Source organism: Peromyscus eremicus, chromosome 8a (assembly GCF_949786415.1).
Source record: "Peromyscus eremicus chromosome 8a, PerEre_H2_v1, whole genome shotgun sequence".
Classification (NCBI taxonomy): Eukaryota; Metazoa; Chordata; class Mammalia; order Rodentia; family Cricetidae; genus Peromyscus; species Peromyscus eremicus.
This window is the reverse complement of record NC_081423.1, coordinates 20,819,582-20,834,054: the sequence shown is the minus strand read 5'-3', so window position 1 is coordinate 20,834,054 and position 14,473 is coordinate 20,819,582. Positions and strand designations below refer to the sequence as shown.

General features: G+C 37.7%; 1 protein-coding gene across 6 annotated transcripts in view; it reads left to right on the top strand.

Moving 5' to 3' along the window:
* The window catches only part of Tenm2 (teneurin transmembrane protein 2), a 942,842-nt gene that overhangs the window by 71,913 nt on the left and 856,456 nt on the right, over positions 1-14,473 (top strand). For 5 of the 6 annotated variants that reach the window (XM_059270357.1, XM_059270356.1, XM_059270355.1 and 2 more), the window contains exon 2: positions 9,697-9,972. In XM_059270357.1, the coding sequence (XP_059126340.1) occupies positions 9,697-9,972 (276 nt within the window). Of the gene's footprint in view, positions 1-9,696; positions 9,981-14,473 lie in introns of all 6 variants that reach the window. The other variant, XM_059270358.1, reaches the window with a different exon arrangement.

The following is a 14,473-nucleotide window of genomic DNA, read 5'->3' as shown; positions in this document are numbered from 1 at the left end:
TAATAAAGATTGGATCACAGTTATAGATAAAACTCTAATAGGAATAAAACGAATATGAAAATTCATTAAAGGAAACCATCATCACGGCACAACAACTCAGATGAAATAATAAGTAAATACCCTACAAACCATGATAAATACTATAAAACTTCAATTACCTCAAATGTCCTTTGGCAGCTAGCCATTATACATTGACACACTACTTCATCAATTAGAAATCTGGAATAATGCTAAATGTGTAAATTCCTACGGAAGATCCATAGGTGGATGGGAAGTATATAGTAATAAACTCTAGGAAGAAATACAGTGGGAAATTCTAAGGTGTGCCTTTTCAGGATGATAAACAAACAAATGGCAAGGTAGTAGTGATGAGTAAAAATTATAACTGAGACCTGCATGGTAGCACAAGCCTTTAATCCCCATGCTGGCAATGCAGAGACCTGAGGATCTCTGTGAGCTCAAAGCCAGCCTAGTTTTCACAGTAAATTCCAGGCCAGCCAGGACTGCATAGTGAGACTCTACCACAGTGCACGCATGCATATACATAGATATTGAAATAGTTATAAAAACTGAAGCATGGTTAAACAAACACATCAAGCAGGGTAGAGGCATGAAACAAATAAAAGAACTCAATGTGATAATTTCTATTTATAAAGGCATAGATTAATAAACCAGAAAACATACAGAAAAACAGGTATCATTAGCAGTGAAGAATTTTGCTTAGTTGCAAAAGAAACTACCAGTGCAACAAATCCAGCAAAAGAAGGAAGGAACAAAAAAGTAATAAGACAAATTAACACACAAGGAGCAGTCTTCCAATGTGGGGGAAAAAAATCTACAAAAGTCAAAAGTAACGTGTAGCTTTGTTAAAATCTATTAGAAACAAACCAAATGGCCAACTTCTCATCAAATTTCTTGAATACTTTTTAAGTCAGTGCAAGAAAAATGATAGTAACTTTATAATAAAGGAAGAGAGCACTTGCCATTATCTGAAAGATGGTTATAACTGATGCACATGGTGTGCAGTTATTCTATGACAATGTTGTAAGCTTTTTTACCTGCACAATGTAATTCAGTGTGACCCTATGAAGGTAGGCACTGTTTTATGTATGTTGTATAAATAAATAAGTGAATAGAGATTCAACTGAGTAAATAATTCTGAGACTATTAGAGTTAAAAAGTATTTTTAAAACAGTCAAATTCTAGCTCCCTCTTTCTTAATTCCTGGCTCTGTTTACTGACTCTTTTTACCGAACTGCTTTCCTGATTAATTGGAAAACTACATGCTAATGTATTTAGGAGCCTGACTATTGTATTAGGTGGCCTACACTATATGTATCTGATCTAGTAGCAGCTGTCAAACAGAGAACACCCAGACCATCACATCCAACTTGCCCTGTCCTGTTTTCCTTCTTTTGTCTCCCCCCATTTCTCTGATGGGAGAGGCATTTTCCTGTGTGTTTAGATGAATGCACACATCTACCACAGCTTCACACATGATAGTGATTGGTGCAGAGTTTAACTAGAGCAGTGGAGATTCAGTGTGGAAGATCTCAACCAGAAGAGAGCCTTGCTAGTCCTGGCCATTTAATTTCTAATTATGAAATGCTACTTGTTCAACAGGACCTTTGGCTGTAACTGTTCTGGGGATTTTAAATTAGGCTTTGTTCAAGTTGGAACAGGAAAATGCCAGCACCTTAGAGCAGAATACCACTTTCACTTTCTCTTTAAGAGTTCTGCTCACTAGGAAACCTGAGGTGCTGAAACTCCCAGCCTTCCCTAGCCGTTCTGGTCTCTCTTTGATTTGGACTATTAGAATGTGTCCAGTTACAAATTATGAAAGCCATGGACAATAGATGTCCATAAAGCTCACAGCAATTAGTTCAAAAGTTGAGGAAAAACAAAGCATTACCCTTTCAGGCATTACTTGTGAAACAAAACAGCGATTTTTGCAGTGTGTCTTTTGAAATATAAATATTTGGCTTAAATTTTTCTGACAAGGAATGCAAGATACCTCCTCTCTGCTTTAAGCTATGGGATTTTGGCGAACAGTTTTGTCAACATTTGGGAAAGTATCTGAATGTGTGAACTTTAGAAGGGCATTAAGAGAGAGTTTACGAGAAGAATTTTAGTATATGCAAGCATACAACATTAGAATTCACAAGCAGAATCTTTAGTGTCTTTCAAAATCATGATCACCGCATTCACAAATGCATAGCTATTTAGATTTGTATGAACACAGTGTTTCACATAATGCTTGTAATTCATTTATACTGATTATTTTCTATAACTCATGCATATATACAATCACTCACACTTAAACATATTTATTTTAAACAAAGTAAAAAATGGCAATTCATTTCAATTAATCAAAAAGAAGTAAAATTATATTTATATATCACTTATAATTGTTGCATTTTTCTTATTGTCTGGCAATAGATATGGTATCAAGGTAAATTATTTCCATTACTATGATTTAAAAGAATTACAACATTATAGTTTTGAACTTTTTCTTAAACACTTTCTAGAAAAATTTAGAATCCATGCTTATTCCTGAATTTAAAATGTGGACTGTAACATTTGCTCAAGAGAAGTGACCCATGTTTATTTACATGAGATTCTCTTTGTTTAAGATAAACAATCACAGAAAATTCTACTTAAAATGGAATTAGCATCTAGAACCAATAGTCCATATTAAGTAGTAAACATAATTTATTTAAAGTCAAATAAATAAAACTGCACATACTAAACCCACCCCACCCTCACACATGTGGAAAGTGGAGAATCTTAAGTTTGTACCCAGCCCAGATTACATGAGACTCTGTTGAAATCAATCAACCAGTCAATCAAAAAACAAATCATTGATCATCAGGAGTATATTTCAATTTAGGCAATATATTATTTAATATTCCAATGCTGTAACACACTTTTTTTAAAAAAAAAAAAAGCACCTAAAATTGATACATATGGATTTAGTATGGCGTGATTGTGTAATTGAATTATTTGTTCATCCTTCACCTTAGGAAGGCTCCATTTTAGTGAAAAATATTTTATAAACTCATTAATTTTATAGGGGCTTCTTATTAACAATTATCATTACTCATTTATTGTTTTGTTCTTGGTATTAGCAGTGATGTTTTTACTGTATGCCATGCTGCTTCATTGACATATATGTTATAAACTCTATCTTGTTTGAATGGATCTCCTCAGGTCCTAAGCTTGGCTAACAAGTGGAGGTGAATGTCTCAGTCTTCCTCTTTGTCTATAAGGCAGAAGTTGAGGATGGAGCAATGGAGAGGTATCTCATCATTGCAGGCTGATAGCTGGGTCTTCAGAGTCCTCCATGGGCCTCTGTAGATACCAGTTAGGGAAGCAAGGGAAGCCTACTACTATTTCCCAACAAGGCTTCTTTTGACCAAAATGGACACTTACACACACACACACACACACACACACACACACACACACACACGCAGTGAACAGGAAAGTCATAAAGAGTTCAGGATTCCCTCATGGCTCCACTGGCACCACCATGCAGAGTGAGGAAAAGCTGGCTGTCCCCATCATAGAGAACTGTTCTGCCTCACACTTGTTTCTGATTGCATGCTGCTGTGGAGGTGGAAGTGTACAACCCTTCTAACAATAGCACATATTTGTGGCTTTCTCCTGTCTGTTCCTGTTGGTGTTTGCGGCTTGCACGTTTCTATCCTGCTGGCTCTGTGATGCATGAGGGGAAAGGAAATCCTAGGGAATTCAACTTCGGTGGAGTGCCTCAGATCCAAGTACATTGATAGGTCTATGCTCTTCTTTCTCCCTTCCAGAATATTACGTGTTAGATTAGTCAGGTTTCTGTTGTGGTAAAGTGCCCAAGAAAAACTATTTAACAAAGGAATGATTTGCTTAGGCACAGGACTTCAGAAGTTTCAGTCTGTAACTGGTTGGGCGTGCTGTCCCTGAGCCTGTAGAGAGACAGAAAAGCATGGCAGAAGTGAATGTGGAAGAAAACACTGCTGGCCTCATGGAGACCAGACACAGAGAGGGTATAGGTGAGAAGACAGGAATGAAGAGGGGCGGTCTGAGGACAAGATGCATCCTTCAAAGTCATGCTTTCCAGTTACCACTTCTTCCAACTTGGCACTCTATCCTAATAGACCATTCTGTAGGAACTGGACTAGTCACTGATAAACTAAGCACCCTTAGTATCCAGTTACTTCTCAACAGTGCCACCAATAAGAAACCAGCATTTTAACACATAAGCCTTCCGTTCAGTTTTCAAACCATAGCATATGGCTTTATGTGTAATGTCTAGGAACTGCGTCTGTCCCTAGTGAGAGCAGCAGAGATAGATGGGTCTAGATACTTCATTGAGGCCCAGAACCAGAAAGTGTTGAATTCAGCTTTGAAAGTTCATAGGAACACACCAACTATACCATTTCTAGTTGCTATTGTTTATTTGGCCCCATTTTGATTCTGTGGCCTTCTCTTGAAGTGCAGAGTTTTCTTTTTTTCTTTTTTTTTTGAGGGATAATTTTTTTTTTTATAATTTAATTTAATTTTACATATCAGTCATGGATTCCCTTGTTCTCTCCCCTCCTGCCTCCCACCTTCCCCCAGCCCACCCCCTATTCCCATCTCCTCCAGGGCAAAGACTCCCCTGAGGATTGAGTTCAACCTAGTAGATTCAGTCCAGGCAGGTCCAGTCCCCTCCTCTCAGGCTGAGCCAAGTGTCCTTGTATAAGCCCCAGTTTTCAAATAGCCTCGTTACATTTATTGGCTGCACGGAAATCTTCACTTTTCCTAGCTTCGTGACTTAGTGTCTCATTGGCGTTGTCTTCTTCTCTGGCATCAGCATGCCTCTGATAATGTAGCTACTCATGGATATGTGAAGAGACAGTTATAACAAATGAACATGGGAGGATGGAAACCAATTTTATTAGTGGTCATTAGGGATTGTTCTGATACAATAACAGTTCTATTTGCTGAGTTAACTTTATTTGTTCACATCCTGGGCCTTAGACTATAGCATTTAAATGATAAGCATATTCTTCTGCACTGCATTCCCTCCATTACTACAGTTAACTTTTATGTTCTTGCTCCTCATAGTAGAAGATTTTTTCCAGTGCTGACATTTTCAGTGCTATTTGTATACTCTGGTATTACCATGGCATGATAATTCTGACTTAGCTACACATGTGCTTCTCCTCGTTAAAGGTTATTTTGAAGTGTGAGAAGTTGGTGAAGACTTAGAAAATAAAGCCACAACCATAATGCGTGGACATATCTTTCCCCCAACTTGCATTCTTGAATGTAGTTAGTGGGTCAAAGGACAGCTGTCAGTACCTGTTGCTAGATTTCTCTCTGAAAATGTTCTCAAAATCTGGGTTATGATTGAAAAAAAAAAAAAGGCCACAAAAGACCCAACCATCTCAGTAAGAAAGTTATTTGAGGGACTTGTGTTTCTTCACTGTGATGAATCTAATAGATTTTACATGATTTTTATCCCTATATTTTAAATTTTACCAAAATCATCAGATATAATTATCATAGGTTCTGCTTGACTATTCATCTGAAAAAATATTGAATCTAGTCTTCTATCATATGGTCAATTTAGTGGTAAATCTATGAAATACATATGTAAGTTGAAATGAGCCGGACAGATCAGGCATATCTGGTTTAGTCAGTAACATCAGGGAAGCTGGAGGCAGATGTAGGGAAAACATGTGTTCTATGAATACAGAGGTAGTATGCCTCCACTTTCTATTTCTACAAGGTTATAAAAAGGAATGAAGGATTGACTAGTTCCCACCACATATCTTAGCTTGGAGAGTCACATAATGACTGGTCTCTCTCTTCCATTCAAAGCTACCATGGAGCTTAATAAAGATATAATTACACAAGATGAATTAAAGCAAAATCAGCTTTCCATCAATGAGCAAAGCACAACAAAGCAACAAGTTGATGTTATTTTAATAATCCCCCATAGCCTTTTCAGTTCTGAGCAAAGGTGAATAACACGGGTTGCAAGTTGTAAGATGAATGGCATAAAGCATGGTTGTCTAACATCAACTCATACAAAACAATGCACAGAAAACTTAAGTACAGTCAGAGCAGGCTGAAGAAGTCATGGTAACTTCTCAGTAGAGAGATGCTTATCTCTCCAAGCATTCATTCCACATACACGAGCATCTGGCAAAACAAGCTGTGAAGAAAGGAAGAATTGGACCCTAGGTGACCTTTCATGGTTCTCTGTCCTTCCTCTGTAGGGTATTTATTACTGCATAAATTGCATTTTTATGTGATTCTTTGATTAATGTCTCTTTCCCGATTAGACTGTAAATGTCAAAGAACTCTATTTTTACAATGTTCAGTGTTATGTCCCCAATGTCTACCATAGCAGAAGGAACAATAAATAATCATTTAATAAATGATAGACCAAGTCCCCCCACAATTCTATTATGTGTGGCTCACCAGCCTCATGTGGTAAGCCAGGAATCCTGAGAGAAGCTTGGCCCAGACTTTGCCTCTGGTAATTAGAAAGAAATTCCTATTTGTGTATTAATGGTAAATAGAAAGATAACAAACTAGAAATTATGTAGAAACTTGCATTGGTGAGGGAATATATTCAAAGAGAAGTTTAGGATGTTATTTTGGCTTTTGTTTATTTTTTGATTTTAATATAATTACATAATTTCTTCCTTTAATTTTCTCCCTTCAAATCCTTCCACAAACACTTCTTTTCTCTCTTTCAAATCCATGTCCTCCTTTTTGCTAATTGTTGGTACATGAATATATGTATATACATATATATGTATATATTCCTAAATATAACTGCTTTGTCTCTGTAATGTTACTTGTATGCATGATTTCAGAGTTGGCCATTTTGTATTGGACAGACAATTGGTATATTCTTCCCTGGGGAAGACTATTTCTCTAGGGCGTAATTTCTTGAGGAAATACTTCCTTTTTAGGGGAAAATCTTCAGTTCTCCTAATACACTATGGAGTTATTCATATGCCTTTTTCCTTGAGTTGAATATGGCACATGCAGTTGTCTGCAATGGTCCTCAATGGTAGCTCAGAAGCTTGAAGCTTGGAGCTGAAACCTTAAAAAAAATAGATTTTCTCTTTCTTACCATGTATGGCTACTTTAAACCGTATAAAATTTATAGGAGACCCATGATGATGCCAAGTTTGGTGTAGAGTAAGAAAAATACTTTGAATTTGCTTTCTGATGTGTTTTATAAGCAAAGAAAGGGTGCATGATATTTCCATGATTGTTCTTGGCCTGGGCTTACTTAAACTTGGTACACCACCACGAAGACCACAGGAGACATAAGTTGCTCTGAATACAGGCATCATTTTCTTGAATAATTGCTTCTTTTCCTTCAAAGTTATTTGAATCTCAGACTAAATAATATAACTATACATAACGTTGCCCTAATACATACTCTATTTAAAGAATAGGAACAGAATGCTAAATATAATCACACAAAAAATTCAAAAGAGGTGTATTTGAGTTTAGGTTGGTTTCATTTATTTGGAAAACATGAAGGAATATATTTCATTCACTCTAAAGACAAGATGGAAGAATGTCAATATTAAACAATTATTTCCAGTTACTATAGAGTGTGGAATGCAATTACAGAAAAAAAGAGGGTCTTGTAACATTTGGTTGTATATGAAGCCGGTATCTTCTCTTTCATACACTATGAGACTCAAACTTACATGTTAGCGTCCAGTGACGAGGAATGGAGAACACTGGGCAGAGAATTTCACAGCAGCTGACAAACTGCCCTTAGAGAATATAGCAACCCTCAGACCTGTAAGTAAGAGCTTCCATCTCCCCTCATGGGTAGATGATCACCCTATGTGGCAGGAATTTGTACTTGGTTTGCTCTCCAGGGAATAAGGCTCACCCTGCAGAGACAGTTACATATAGAAATGGGTTTCATTTCCTGTACACAGCGAAATATACCTATTGGAGAGCATTGTATATGGAAGAAAGGAAAGCCAAAATTCAGAATAAAAGTACATGTATCTGTTACAAACTAGAAGAATGCTAAGTTCATAAAATAGTTGTTCTTTAGCCTAAAAGCTAAGAAATGATACCATGTATATGGATTATTTTATAGAATTGAGTTTTATCAAAGTTCCAGTAATGAATGGTGGGGAATGGCATACATAGAAATGATTAAATTCCTCCAATGATGGTGTTACAAGATTTCCTCTTCTGATAGTACAGAAGTGCATTTCTTCACTGCCTTTGTCCCAGGGTTATAAACTAAACAAAGACAAAAGAAACCAAATCAGAAATGGTGGCCCGGACCTCCCAGGATGGTGGTGGCTGAAGCAGGAGGGTCACAAGTCTGTGGCTAGCCTGGGCTACACAGAGAAACTGTTTCTCAAAACACAAAACTCAACAATAATAAAGGCAGAGGAAATCTGATTTCTATCAATACATGCAGGGAGTCAAATGATTCTATCTAATCATGGAGCTGATTAATTATTAAGCATAAAATATCAATAGCATTGCATGTAAAAAAAAAAAAAAAAAGCCAAGAAGGTATTTCCAGGTTAGCTATTGAATGTTCTTTGACCTTGTAGAAAAAACACAGGCTAGGGATTCAAACAAATGAAGACCCCTGGATCTGCAGTGTTCCCAGTTATAACTTTATTCACAGCCTTTCTCTTTGTGTGCTTGTGAGAATACAAACAACTGGCCCATTGGAGATTTAAATTAGATAAGGCTTACAAACTGCCTGGCCTGTTCTCCAGTGGATGGCAATGTCCATGTTCAATCAACAGCCCTTCTCTCTGCTTTTCATCGACTCGTATCCCCAGCCTCACACTGTTGACATGAACACACGTTTGCCTTCCATAGTAAAGCCTGCTAGTGCTTTTAAACTCTATTATCCGTCAGAAATTCTGTAATATGATTTAGGAACAGCAGTACTACCTCTCTACCCTTTGGGTTTTAACAGTGAGTGACTTGTTTTTAAAATTAAACCAATGATCAAACATGTTAACAAATGAGGAATCAAACATGCCGTCCTTTGAGTAGCATGATGTTCCTGAGAGGAATTTTAGGTGTTAACACCCAAATACAGATGTGCTGCCTACAGCTGGTAGATAAGAAACTATCACCTGAAGAAGCAGTGCCCAGAGGACTGCCGAGGCCTTCAAGCTGCACTCATATTTATTAGAGAATGACATCTGATGGCATGAAGACACATTGCTCGGGGATCAGATTTGGGTTTTGTAACCATGGATGTGAGTGGCACTGAATGAGTCATTTGAAGTCTCTGGTCTTAGCTTCCTTGTATAGGAAGTAAACTTTGTTAATATTATCTATAAAAATTATGATTATGATTTTCCAATACAAACAAAATTTACCAAATAAAACATACACAAGTAAATATTTGGTGTCTATTAATGGTGGTGAGTGCAGTGCTTTGACGGCTCACAGTGGTGTTAGATGACAAAAATCTCTGAAATGAAGTCGGAGCCACCTGTGCTGAATGGATTCAGGCTTGGGTTTGTTTCCAATGTACCCCAGTATCCACTGAGTACCCCTGTCCAAAGCCTATATCTGTATTTTTTAGACAACCACATACATCCGTTAGACTTGTGGGATGCACTTCAAGCTTGCCCAGCATCCCCACAGAGTAAACCCTCTCCTGTGTTGCTGTCGCTCTAGGGACTAACTTCACCCTGGCGGAGTTGGGGATCTGCGAGCCCTCCCCTCACCGAACTGGTTACTGTTCCGACATGGGGATCCTCCACCAGGGCTACTCCCTGAGCACTGGGTCTGATGCCGACTCGGACACCGAGGGAGGGATGTCTCCGGAACATGCCATCAGACTGTGGGGACGTGGGATAAAGTCCAGGCGCAGCTCCGGCCTGTCCAGCCGTGAGAACTCAGCCCTTACGCTGACTGATTCTGACAATGAAAACAAGTCGGATGACGAGAACGGTAGGCCGGTTCTGAAATACCTTTGCATGCTCTGTGCATCGCGGTGTGGGGGACTTACGGGTCCTTCTTGCTTTTGTTTGTTTTTAAGAGGTGAAATATCAACCTTGTCTCTCCAGCCTGAGCCGGGGACAAAACAAATGAGATACCTTCTAGCCCACAAACTGGAGAAGAAAGTTTTTAAAGCACATTCTGATGGTAACCCAGTATTCAGATGTAGTCATCTGGTCTCATTAGCAAGTAAATAACCCCATAAAGGAGGGGGCTTGATAAACTATGACCAGTCCTTTGAGAATGTCCTCTTCCCCAAGTTTCTAGGTCTGGGTATTGATTTCCCTTCCCAGTAATAGTGATCTAGGTTTGTTTGATTGAGTTTTTTTTGTTATGTTTTGTTTTTGTTTTTGCTTTTGCTTCTTCTTTCTTTCTTTCTTTCTTTCTTTCTTTCTTTCTTTCTTTCTTCCTTCCTTCCTTCCTTCCTTTTTTCCTTTCTCTTTCTTTTCTTTTCTTTTTTTCTTTTTTGTGTATATGTTTCCCATGATGATCTGTGAAGAACCCTACCTCATCTTCACCTTTCATTTCCAGACAGCAATGCCTTGTATCCTTATTGAAGATCAAATATGGAGCCTATGATACAGGGTTTAAAAATGACAAATAGAAGTGTCTTGTCTTCCAAGCAGGCTGCTCCTCTGTGTTTCCTTTCCCTCTTGGTACCTATATAGGTTAATGGCTTCCCGCATCTTCCATCACAAATCACTGTGGCCCATCTATCAGCTTTGTAGGTGAGTTTTAATGAAGCCTTGAGGATTAAATGCTTCTGGCCATTAAGCAGCGAATACAGGGAAGCCTGCGCAAAGCCATTAAAGAGATAAGGTGTTTATTTGTGGATTTCTACAAGATTCATAACAGTGTTTAGTCAAAAACTTTTTTTTTAATAAAAAGATAACTTACTTTAGGTACAGTGGAATTCTGAAGAAAATCTCAAATGTTCTGTGTTTGAATAGACTGCCTGTTTGCTAAAAGAGTTAGCATTAAAATGTTTACAAACATATCAGTTAAGAATGTTTGTGTAAAATCTCAGAAATTTCTGTTAGAGAAGGTGTAAGTATCTTCTTTCATTGAAAAGAGAAAAAGAAAATTCCAGGCGGGCAAGCTTGTTGTGAACGTAAACACAGATAAAATACCATTTAATCTCACAACAGTGTTGGAAATATACCATTTCCTGGGTGATTCACATATGTTCAGAAACATGGCACTCTGTTGCACTGAAGTTTACTTTTAATTTCAAAATAATTTGTTCTACATTGGAGATGAGATGATGTATCTTACTGCTCCGTTCCTGTAGCTCATCAATGCGAACACTCCAGGAAAATTTGCACTTGACTCCTTTTGAATTTTTAAAGGAATCCTGACACTTGGCACACTCAACACTCTGAGGGGCTTGTCGGCTAAGAGATTATTCTAAAAAGTTTCAATGAAGATATACACCAAACCCATTTACTGATGTCCCTGCTAAACTTCGGCGTATGTCAGATACTATTTAAATGGAAGCAGTTGGGTTGTCTACTAAACAAAATCACTGCAGTCCAAGAAATTGCAACATGTTTTCAGTAAGGCATTTGAGAAAATCTCCCATGGTTGGCATTCTCATAACTATAGAGGGATCCATCTATGTTGTGCTTTTTGTACATATTTATAGACTCTCCGCCTTCTTAAGTTATTTATACATAGTTCTTGAAAATATCCTCAAGCAATAAAAGGAGATTTCTGCTGAAGCTGTGTGAACAACAACAAAAAAATTTAAAAAAAAAATACTTGTCGTGAATTTACCTAGAACTGCTGTGGAAATTTTTTGTAATTAATTGTGTATTTGATAGTCAAGGAGTCTTCTCTTTTAGCCAGCGTGATTGCAATGCATGACATTTGAACATTTTATACTCAGGGCAAGTCTCCATATGTTCCTGAATACTGATAGGAACTAAACCCTTTGCTACAATATCTTGATTTTTTTCCTTTGATACCAGTTATAATGCAATCAGAATTTCATAAAGAAAAATACACTTGGAGACACTATTCTGTTCTGTAGATGAGTGCGCTTGGCAAATTCTAAAGGTAATACTAATGCCAGAGTTCAAGCTAGGTCATGCTATTTTAAAATATATAGATGGACGGTCTTTTCTTTCCCCTTTCAAAGAATCATTAAATATTTCATATATGCTAAGAATATATCTAATGCACCCCTTTTCTCTCATTTTTGGACAGAAAAATAAAATATCACATATATTCTTCAAAATACACAAAGTGAGGCGCAAGGAAACCTGCAGGCCAGGATGTTAACTTCACTAAACTCCTCACTCTTTCTCTCTGACACATTCTCTTTAGCTCACAGAGAAATCAATGCTTTTCCACATCACTGACTTTATGAAGTTTGGGAATGTATTATCATATAGATTGACAGTTGCCCACCAGTTCCACACCACAGAATGGATGCTCACAAAGCCGCCATTAATTTCTCACACTTATACCCAGCAATGGCTTCCTCCATAATAAACACAGTGTCCTTCAGAACCAAATCAATAATCTTTTAGCTATGCCTCTCTTGAAGGGGAAGTCATAAAATCTGTGCTTTGAGGAGGAAGCCCACCAATTCCCTTTTAAATGGTAAGGATACATGAGCAGGAAGGTTTTCTACAGGGTTCTACATTTGTAATTTCTTTTGTAAGGTGTGATCTTGGGCTACAATGGTATTTCAATGTTTATTTAAAAGCTTCTTTTTAATACCCTAATTGTAGTTTTGCTAAGCATAGTAATCAAGGAATGACAGCTTTCAGGGCCCCATATCCCATTCTTGATTCCCAAGTGTGAATCTAGCCTTCAGAATCACGTGATAAAACCCGAGTTTGTCAATAGTCTTTCTTAGGTGAGTGTTGGTTGAGTTTCCCACATGCTGCTGAGACACAAATAGCCCACTGAAAAGCCTGCCAGTCCCAAGTACACTGAAAACCTCCCTAATGTTATTTATTTATCATGATATTTTTTGAGGTATAGACGCTACAAAGTTTGCACTATCCTCAGCTCCGTGTTGTGTCTGTAGTTAGCATTGTGCTGGGTTGAGCAGGATGGCTTTAAATAGATAAAACCCTCAGGTTCAGGGACTCTTATTGGGCTCTTTAACTCTGGCTCGCAGCTAATGATGGCTTGGCTAGAAATGACAATGAGAGTTGAGAACAGCTAGGTTTTACTATGTGAAATTTGACCGCATCTGTACAAAGGGCTTTCCCAGGGACTTTAAATTAGAATCATACTTTTTTTTCAGTAATAAACGTCCCACTTAAAATACGGCCTCTTGAAGGCTCTTTGTATCACCTGAGTTGCGGAGAAAATGGGACAGTTACTAATACACAAGAATAACTAATTGCCTCCTTAAAGATGCAGTGCAGCACACACTGGAAAAAATCTGGTCTATGTATTCTTGACTCCCTTAGGCAGTTTCTTCACCTTGGGGACTTAAAAATATCCATGGGGTTTCTTTTCTTCTCTTTTTCCTTTTTTTTTATTTCTATTCAGCATAATCCTAGTTGCAGTTGCTTTATTGGAAATCTAGAGAGAAAGAAAAAGAAAAACTTGCCTACAGAACAGAAAATCAGAAATTATAGAAAACTCAACTTAGCATTAGTAAAGACATTAAGAAATGCATACCCCCACCTCACTTGCATCAAAAGCAAATAAGAACAAGACTCATGTCCCTCTCTTAGCAGTTAGGAGATTTATAGTTTTTATAATGCAATTTGAGTTTGAAGATAGAAATGTTGAGATGATTTCATTATATGTCATAAAAGCTGGTTCTTGGAACACAGAGACTATATGGAGTGAATGCGTGGGACACTGATCTATTAGAATGTGAGTCCTCTTGGCAAAGGACAGCAATATGTCTGTGCCTTCAGTGTAGTACTACATGCTCAGGTGTTTCCTGTTGTTAACTATGACCAGAAATATGAATCCCAAGGCAAGGAGTCTTCTTTAATATGGGGACAATTCAGGCTGTTACCATCAAACAAACTTCATTCATTTTCTATAAGGTGTTACCTCTTTAGTAACTGTAATATTAAAGTACCCATTAATTTAGCAAACCAAAGACCCACTGATTCTAGTTTCCACCCCTACTTTATTAATCTGTCCATCACAAATAATTGTTTTGTATTTTATGATCCACTGCATTCATTTCTTCTCCCTTCTGTCACAGTGACATTTACAGAGGATGCCTAAATCAGACACGAAAACTCTCTATTAGCTGCAGACATCACAAAGATTCATAATCTTGCTCTTAAGAGAAAACAGTCCAATTGTGGCAAAAATCCCCATGACAGGGACTGCAGAGGGACATGTGAGATGCCGCTCCTTCCTAAAGGAACTATTAGCAGTTAACATTTGTTGAAGGTGAGAGTGTCTTTTCCTTCAGTGTTGTACCCACTGAGAAGTAGCTTATGCTCCAGTAAATTATCTTGTG